Source organism: Monodon monoceros, unplaced genomic scaffold (assembly GCF_005190385.1).
Source record: "Monodon monoceros isolate NGI ecotype Baffin Bay Population unplaced genomic scaffold, NGI_Narwhal_1 Super_Scaffold_18, whole genome shotgun sequence".
NCBI lineage: Eukaryota > Metazoa > Chordata > Mammalia > Artiodactyla > Monodontidae > Monodon > Monodon monoceros.
In genome coordinates, this window is record NW_021703774.1 from 85,232,280 (window position 1) to 85,241,630 (window position 9,351).

A 9,351-nucleotide genomic window follows, 5' to 3' on the forward strand; every position below is an offset into this window, starting at 1 on the left:
CAAGTGAATCTAAGAAGGAAGAGACTTTTAGGGGATAAGTCCCTCAAAAGGATGGGGCAACCATTATCTTATTCCAGAGAGTTCCAGCAACTGCATCCTATCCTCCTGTGTCAGAATCCAGCACATCATTTCCCTAGGTCTTTGCCCTTTGTCATATTGAGCTCTTAATTGGCTCAACCCATCACATTGCTAGATATAAAGGCTACAATCCCTAGACTAAGTAGGTCTCTGGCTGGGGTACGTAGCCTCAGGCAAGACAGGCAGGGTACAAGAATATAGAGCCCACTCCCTCACCCAGCTCCCTACAGGCTGGCTTTTTAGGAGGACTAAGAAACTGATACATGACCCCAATTTACTTTTTCCTTATCTTCCATCTCTCAGATAGGAAACCCTAGAGGAGAAGCTTAAGGGCCAGAGGAAGCCACCAAGGAGGAGACGGCAGAAAGATGGGGAGTGGAGCCAGTGCTGAGGACAAAGAACTGGCCAAGAGGTCCAAAGAGCTAGAAAAGAAGCTGCAGGAGGATGCTGACAAGGAAGCCAAGACCGTCAAGCTGCTATTGCTGGGTGAGCGAGATGGGAAGATGGGCCAGAGAAGGAGAAGGTACTGCTCCTTCCTGCTTATCCTGGATGGTAGGTGGGTTCTAGCCCACTGTGTGGGGAGGAGGGATGGAAGGTCATTTTTCCTCTCCCCATCCAGTCTCAGGATAGGGGATCAGGAGCTCTAGGGCTGAGCACAGCCACCCCAATGAGATGCAGAATGCCAAAGCTACTCTGGAACTGTTCTGCTCTTCCTTGAACCAGGAATAGTGTGTGAGGGCCAGGATGCACCCACCCATCTCCAAATTTAACCAAACCTAACACCTAACAACTCAGCAAATATCATGAACTCTGGGCTTGCAGACACTTACTGAAGCTACAAACAGAAACTCTGAGTCAAGGACTCAGAAGAGGACAGTGGACTCAGAAGTCCTACCATATAATCAGTGTCATGTAGTGCCAAGGATCGGCCTAATGGTTCTTAGCAAGTATACTGGTTCCTTCCCGTTGCTTTCAGTAAAAAAATTTGTAAAAATATTAGAAGTGGGGAGCCCTGAGTGGGGACGAATGGAGTCTGTAGAGAAGTCCTTTCCTGGCTTTCTATTCAGCAGCTGCCTTATCTAAAGCCCCTGCCAGATGGGAGGCTCAGCAGCTTGATGAGCTCCTAAGCAGATCACAGGTTTGTGCTGAAAAAAGAAAAGCACCTCAGGCGGTCAGAAATTGATCATGGCTGTAAACAGAGCCAAAACAATAGAGTTTGGGACACCTGGCTTAGGAAGAAACCCCAATGGTAGTACAGAGGTAGGCAAGCTGGAGCAGGTAGGATCTTTATAGCAGAAGACTGGCTGGCTGGGCTGGGTTTCCAAACCTGGGAACTAGAGCCCCAAACTAAGGCACCTCCTTTCCCTCGGCCGATCTGTGGCATGGCCCTAAGGACACACTAAAGAGCACATCTCTGTAAGCAGACTCCAAGGAGCCCAGGAGGCTACAGAGGGGAAAGAGACGGCAAGGCCCCTGAGAGATCTTTTAAGCCTAAGCAGCTTTCTTCTATATTCAGGGTAAGAAGCTTAGAGGGACCAAGCACAGGATAAGTGGGGGGGGGGGGGGTGGTTTAAGGCATCAGGGATAGTATAGAGTGGGGGAGAGAGCTGAAGGGTATGCGGGTCTTTGTTAGAGGGAGAGTGGGGTGTGAATGAGGATCTAAGAAAATTTTAGTCAATAATGGAAACAGTAAGATAACGAAAAAATAGTATTTCAGTGAGGTGATCCAGCTTTCTCCAATCTCACCCCAAGATCACTCTCCTGAGTAAAAATAGAGTACAAATGTGTTAAAGGAGTTCCCCTGAATCTATCAGTGGTTCTCAACGAGATCTTGTACATCTCCACCCCCACCCCAAGACACTTGGAAATGTCGGGAACATTTTTGGTCGTCACAGCTGGAAGACTGGAGTGCTATTGGCCTCTGCCAGGAGTGCTGCTAAACACCCTACAATGCACAGGACAGCCCTCCACAGAAAGAACCATCCAGCCCAAAGTGTCAATAATGCAGAGGTTGAGAAACTCTCCTCTAATTCCAGATCAAATGGCCTGAGCTCAAAGCTGGCAGAAATTGGGGCAGTAATCATCCCTATGTGTTCTCCCCTAACAAGGCTCCCAAGCGAGCAGTGGCTTAGACTTCTCACGGGCCATCTACTGGAGGGTTGGGGAGAGCCGGTGGAAATCTGAAGCATAAGCATTTCTCCCTGCAGGTGCTGGGGAGTCAGGAAAGAGCACTATCGTCAAACAGATGAAGTGAGTAGGAACAAAGCCCCAAAGGACTGAGGTAGGGTGAAGACGTCAGTAGAGCCAGTGGAAGCATGGAGGATAAAGGGCTCTTTATCTGGGTTCTTAAGGAACCCAGATGTAAAGGATATAAAGGATCTTATTCCCAATGTCCCTCATCTGCCTGCCCCGTGTCCCTCACTCTCCACTTCGGGACAGCAGTAAGAATAGAGAGATTGGGTTTTTATGACCCTTTAAATCCTCCCAGAGTCCCAATCCCTTAGGTCTGGTTACTCAGGTCCAACGAAGGGCTGGGTGTCTCCTCCTTGCAGGATCATTCATCAGGATGGCTATTCACCAGAAGAATGCCTGGAGTACAAGGCCATCATCTATGGGAATGTGCTACAGTCCATCCTGGCTATCATCCGGGCCATGCCCACGCTGGGCATTGACTTTGCTGAAGCAAGCTGTGTGGTACGTGGTTAACGCTATGTGGTTAAGGGTGGGAGGAAAGGCTAATGAGGAGAACAGGCCAGTGGCCAACGAGCTATGAGGAAACATGGGTCAGAAAAAAGTTTATGTAGCTAAAATCCCATTTGCTGAGCTTTAAATCTTTTTACTTCAGTCCTAGCAAAGCATGCAATTCCTACCTTTATAATAAATGTTGATTTAAAAAAAAAATCTGCTCTCAGCTTCCTCTGCCTTTTGGTCTTATTTTACCATTTAAATTGTTCCCCTCAGGTTCTTTGCCCTGGCTGTGGAACTTTTATAAGCCAAATTCCTAGTTCCAGTTATTGTCCTTTTCCTAGATTTGAATCATTGAAAAAACAAAGGTGAGAGGTTCCTGTCTATCATCTTGTCCATTTCATGATCAATCTGGTCTTTAAACTTCCAATCTCCCTGCAGCAGAGCACCCACATTTTGTGGCAGGACACTCACATTTGGACTAAGGATGGAAGATGGAAACACCACAGAGGAAGCCCCTGGGACCTCTGTTATCCACTAGATATCCCAGGACTGGATATATTGCCACCCTCTGCATCTCAGAAGCACCCTCAAAAATTAATCAGTGTTTATTTTAGAATCTTTGCTGGACACCATCTCCACCTTAGGCTTTGGTTGCAATGCAAAATGCTTTACTTTCAGCAGAATTCCCAAAAGCCTCCTGGAAAGCCATTACTCCCGTGTAATTCTCATCCTGGTTTCTGCCTTACAGGATGATGGGCGACAGCTCAACAACCTGGCTGACTCCATTGAGGAGGGCACTATGCCTCCCGAGCTGGTGGAGGTCATCAAGAAGTTGTGGAAGGATAGTGGGGTGCAAGCCTGCTTTGACAGAGCTGCAGAGTACCAGCTCAACGACTCGGCATCCTAGTAAGACTCTGACTGGGGAGGGGGTGGGATGAGGCGTCAGCAACCTTCTAGGAGAAATCACAGCCAGCTGAAAATTTTAGGCACTGACAGCTGGAGACCCAAGGACTGAATTCAGGCTGCATGCCTGTCTTATTAGGCTTGGGCAGTGTTTTACTATGCTTTGAATTTAATGCCTTTACATTGGGACATTTGCCACAGTTCCCACCACTCTGTATTGCTTTACACTGGTTCACTGCAGCCTACAAAGCTGAAGACTCAAAATTCAAAACAGAGGTGCTCTGTTTAACAGCCCTCAGCCCCTGCCTTCTTAAATCAAACACGTAGCCTCTCCTTTCAGCATCATGAACACTAATACAGCCCTGCAGTTCTGCCACGCATTCTCCTAGGAGGCATGATTCATCATGGCCCTCTCAGGGCTGAAATTTCTAGCTGGCAACACAGGCTGTACTTAAGCCACTAGCCTAAAATGAAAATCTCCTTCACCCACAGCATCTTATGTCAAGGTGCCAGGGCACAGGACACAAACTGCCAGGGCAAACCAAAGAAAGTTGGTCAGGGATTAGAGAGTACCAGCTATGCAAAGTTGGTCCCCAAAAGATAAGGTATGCAGAGTTTATCAATCCTACCTCAAACAGCATGATATCATAGATGGGCATGAGCTTCAGAGGCAAGCAGACCTGGGTTTAGCCCCCGTTTTATCACCTAATCTTATAATAAAGTTATCATTTACTATCCCTGGAGTGCTCACTCACTCAGGCCTAGGCAATGCTCAGTGCATTAGGTACACCTTTTCAATTAATATGCCTTTATGGTAGATAGTATTTTTTATTAGTCCTATTTATAGATGGAAAACCTGAGGTTCAGAGAAGAAAATTAACTTGCCCAAAGTCATATAGATAAATGGCAGAGGCTGGATTGAAATCCAGGTCTATTTGTCCACAAAGTTGAATGTTTTTTTACAATATACCACAATGCCTCTTGTCCCGGACAAGTTATTTAACTCTTCTGGATTTTTCCTTCATCTGTAAAATGGGATATGAAACTTGAAGGTTTATGAGGTTAAATGAGAATTTAAATGTGAAAATGTCTGGCATATACTTAATTTGCCCTCCCTCTTTCTCTCAGTCCTCTCACTTCACATCTGCCTTTTTTTTTTACTTTTTAATGGTAACTATCAAACAAATACAAAAGCAGAATAATACAATCAATCACCTGGCTTCAACTGTTACCAACCGATGGCCACTCTTGTTTCATTTTATCTCCATTCCCCACTGGAATATTTTGAAGTGAACTCCAGATATATCATTTCATCCTAAAAATTTCACTATGTTATCTCTAAAAAATAAAAGATTCTTTAAAAAAAAAAAGAATCACAACATAATCATCACATCTAAATACTTAATAATTCCTTAATGTCATCAAATATCCAAGTCAGTGTTCATTCAATTTTCCCCAGTTATCTCAAATGTTTTCCCTTCAACTTGATTCAGGATATAAACAAGGTCCATGCACTGCACTGGTTCACATCTCATATATTTCTAAAATCTCTTTTAATCTACTCCTGCTTCTTGATGGAATTTTGGCACCCATTTAAACCACCAAGTCTCATTCAAGGGTCTAGAAAACCTTGTAGTCAGGTGAAACACAAGGAAAAGTTATCTGACTTGACTTAAATGGGACAGAACCTCTGCCCCAAATGGGCTTGTCCCTCAGCCCATCCCACACTTCCTTTCGTAAGGACACAAGAGGGTTTGAAGGAAAGACTCCTATATTTAACAATATGAATTCTAGGCTGGTTCTATCACTAAGTTAGCTATATGCCTTTGGGTAAAACCCTTCACCTTTCTTGACTTTGGCTGTGGAAAATTTAATATTATCAATGCCAATCACTTTTTTCCAGCTACCTGAATCAATTAGACCGAATTACAGCCCCTGACTACCTCCCTAATGAGCAAGATGTGCTACGATCCAGAGTCAAAACCACAGGCATCATTGAGACCAAGTTTTCTGTCAAAGACTTGAACTTCAGGTGAGTACACGGTTCCCTGGGAGCATGTCAGATACCCGAAAAGGGACATAGGTATGCTTCTTGGCTTTCACAAAAGCCCAGTTTGACTTCCTCCTACTTCTCCCCCTTTCCTTTCCACTTCCCATCTTACTGCTAACTGGCCCCAAAGTTGCCACCTCTGTGGGGTAAACACCAAGTGCATGTGGGTCACACATTAGGTATACGTTTGAAAACAGGTGTTTCTTCTCTCAGGATGTTTGATGTGGGAGGGCAGAGATCAGAGAGAAAGAAGTGGATCCACTGCTTTGAGGGAGTCACCTGCATCATTTTCTGTGCAGCCCTCAGTGCCTATGATATGGTGCTGGTGGAAGATGACGAAGTGGTGAGTGACCTTTGCACCAAGCAGCTTTGATAGATAATTCCCCTGTGACCTTTCCTCTAAACTTTGTGTCACTCCATTACCCCAACTTGGGTGATTTCAGCTAACACTAATAGTCTAGCAGTCTTCTAGCAGACCAATGTCTCAAGCAAATAATTCTAAGAAAACCTCTTCTTCTGCAAGTTCTAGGTTAGCACTTTAGAGCTCCAGATTTACTGAGAGCTTGGTCTCCAATGAGACATCCAAGTATTACTTGGGACATCAAAAATCTCATAAGAGAAACTGAGTATTAAAGGGATAAGTGATCATTAACTTCGCAATGCAAAGGAGTTACTTAGTAGTCTCCCAGGCTGCCTATGGAAGTAAAGGATAGGAGGTGAAAATGATAGAGCAGAAAGAACAACGTACGATGTGTATCTTTATGCAACATGATAGAGGGGTTGCACACTAACCTCACTTGGAAGCCTAAATATATACTCAGTGTCAACAGGACTACAGAGAGACTGGCAAACCAGTTTTCTCACATGCCACTTAAATTGGCAGCTGGAGAACTACCTGAGGGTGGTTCTCTTGAGCCTGTGGAGTTTTACAAGACAGGAGCTCTGCAGGAACAGTGTCAGCCCATCCAGGTACCTTCCAAGTTTAAGACAGGGCATGTCAAAGGCCACCGATGGAAAAACTGGAAAACGCCAATTTTACACATGCATCTGCTCTGTAAACGGAAGCCCACAGTTTACTGATAGAAGACAAAGCTTCTATCCTTCTATTCCCTGCTCCAGTTCTTCTCCCTTCTCCTTAGTAGTTCAGGTTCACATTAGAGCACTCTGAATATCTTCTAGCCAAAATGTCTTAGAGGGCCATTCATTTTCCAAGATCTCTTCCATCTTTAACCTTGAAGTCTAGAAGGCCTTAAAGGGTTTTTATAGGAGTATTAGCAATGAGAAAAGGCTACTAACTAGTTTTATTAGGTGAAAAGATTGAGCCCAAGTCAGCTAATAGCACACTTCAAGACCCTAAAGGTCTACTCCCGAACAATAGGCTGGGTTGGGGCACTAGGTAACCTCTGGACTCTGCAGATTACAGCACTACTTCTCACTCATTGAAAGTGGCAATCAGAGAAGAAGATAAGGCAGAAGTGCTTGTGCTGTGGCACTGGGAAATTCTTTAGCCCTTACCACTTGGCACAAGGGCCAAATAATCCCTATTATGTTCCTGCCTGAACTGAGATCTTGGACTTTATAACAGAAGCCTATCAAAATCATCCTGGAGATGTATGTGGACATGTTAACTTGGGCCCAGTTTCAACCCTGAATCAGCAGCCCTTAAGGATATCAAAATCCTAAGCTGTGCCCTGGTTGCCAAAGATCTGCATAACATTTACTGTACACCTATACACCACCTACTATCATGGACACTATACATACATGATCTCATCTAACCTTCATAATAATCCTGATAGGGAAACTGAGACTCAGAAAAGCTCAGGACTTTCCCCAAAATCATACAGTTGTGATATAAAGAGGATTAGAAGGAAGTCAGATCTCTTTGGCTCTACTCTACCACACTAAAAAAGAGAAAAGCTGTTCCCCATCTTTCCTTTTACATTTGGAACACTGGTTTCTTCAAGGGGAGCAAGAACAGGAAGTAGACAGATATCCCATAAGCCCAACCTGATATCTCTGATGGTGTTTCCTCTTAATAGAATCGTATGCATGAGTCACTGCACCTGTTCAACAGTATATGCAACCACAAGTTCTTTGCGGCTACTTCCATTGTCCTCTTTCTCAACAAGAAGGACCTCTTTGAGGAAAAAATCAAGAAAGTCCATCTCAGCATTTGTTTTCCAGAGTATGATGGTAAGTGCCAGGGGCTGGAGGCGATTCTTTCATAGTAATGACAGGTGGCTGCCTCATTTCCTATACCAAGGAGACATAAAGGAACTTGTCTTTAAGGAGTAGTAAGTGAAACTCCTCTACTTTGCCAAGTTGATGATCCCTTATCCCTTTAATATTCAGTTCCTCTTATGAGCTTTATAATGTCCAAGTGATATTTGGATGTCTAACCCGAGAAAGTTGAGCATTCAGTTAGAGGTTTAAATTCAGATGTCTCCAGAATAGAGCAGACATTAGATTCAGGAGACCCACCGACTTGTTCAGATGGTAACTGCCAGAAACCAAGGGTGGAGACATAGAGACACCTCTCTCCTCAATTTCTTTGCTCAACTCAAGTGAGAAACACTGGAGTGCAATAAAGGAGAGGGCCCTCCCTCTAAAAATAGGCCCCCAACTGCAGCTGTCTAATACAACATTTCGAGGATCAAGTGAGTCACTTAAAAAGTGAGCAGCTAAGAAGGGTTAATTTATCCCACTTCTTCACTATTTTTCTGGAAAACCAGGGAACAACTCTTACGAGGATGCAGGGAATTATATCAAGAGTCAATTCCTTGACCTCAACATGAGAAAAGATGTCAAAGAAATCTACAGTCACATGACCTGTGCCACAGACACCCAGAATGTCAAATTTGTATTTGATGCAGTTACAGATATTATCATCAAAGAAAACCTCAAGGACTGTGGACTCTTCTAATTCTCACCATTCCTCAAGTATACGTTCTATAAACAGGTTCAGAATCTGGGTAATTTCAAGCAGAAAATTTTAGGTCAATATACCATGACAAGAATACATCCATTCTCCCTTGGAGATGGAGTAGGTATGATTGCAATTGTGTCTCATACGTTCTTTTAAAAGTGGGATAGCTAGTACAGTTTAAAGAATGCAAGGCCAGGAGTCAGAAGACCCAGGTTCCAGTACTGGTTCTGCAACTTACTACAAAAATGTAAATATTTCATTTCTCTGAGCCTTGAGTTCCTCATCTATAAAATGAAGATAACTTCTCTATACTACTTCACAGTGTTATTCTAATCACAAACATAACTGAAGGAGGGGAAGGCACATAAAAGCTGTGTGGTTAGTGACAGAAAGAAATCCTATATAAAAGCTCCCATCTATGAAATTCAACACCAGGTTTTTAGATGAATTATCCCAAACAAAAAAGCAAACCTTCCCTGCAGTCTGCAAAAAAACTAATTAAAAACAGAACCTCACTAAACCTACCACCCCTTTTTACTAACAGACCTTTATGTGCCTTAGCTCAGAGACCTGAATCACCAGATAGAAGATGTGAGTTTCTTAGTTTCTAAGGTACACATCCAGAAAGGCTTTTTTTTTTTTTTTTTTGGTCGCTCACACTGTTTGCAGGATCTTAGTTCTCCGACCAGGGATTGAACCCCGG

General features: G+C 43.8%; 1 protein-coding gene across 1 annotated transcript; it reads left to right on the plus strand.

Annotated features, from left to right (window-relative positions):
- The first annotated feature begins 220 nt into the window (after window positions 1-220).
- Window positions 221-8,733, plus strand: GNAT2 (G protein subunit alpha transducin 2). The gene is made up of 8 exons (XM_029230964.1): window positions 221-564; window positions 2,286-2,328; window positions 2,631-2,772; window positions 3,515-3,672; window positions 5,573-5,701; window positions 5,933-6,062; window positions 7,762-7,915; window positions 8,455-8,733. Exons 1-8 carry the CDS (start codon window positions 447-449, stop codon window positions 8,643-8,645), a joined length of 1,065 nt encoding a protein of 354 aa, XP_029086797.1. The 5' UTR covers window positions 221-446; the 3' UTR covers window positions 8,646-8,733.
- Window positions 8,734-9,351: the final 618 nt, after the last annotated feature.

What these genes read in the sequence shown, in the direction of transcription:
- GNAT2 (XM_029230964.1), top strand. Translation starts at nt 447, where the DNA reads ATGGGGAGTGGAGCCAGTGCTGAGGACAAAGAACTGGCCAAGAGGTCC. An exon ending in TTGCTGAAGCAAGCTGTGTG is followed by an intron (nt 2,773 to 3,514) that starts GTACGTGGTTAA and finishes TCTGCCTTACAG; the next exon opens with GATGATGGGCGACAGCTCAA. An exon ending in TTGTTTTCCAGAGTATGATG is followed by an intron (nt 7,916 to 8,454) that starts GTAAGTGCCAGG and finishes CTGGAAAACCAG; the next exon opens with GGAACAACTCTTACGAGGAT.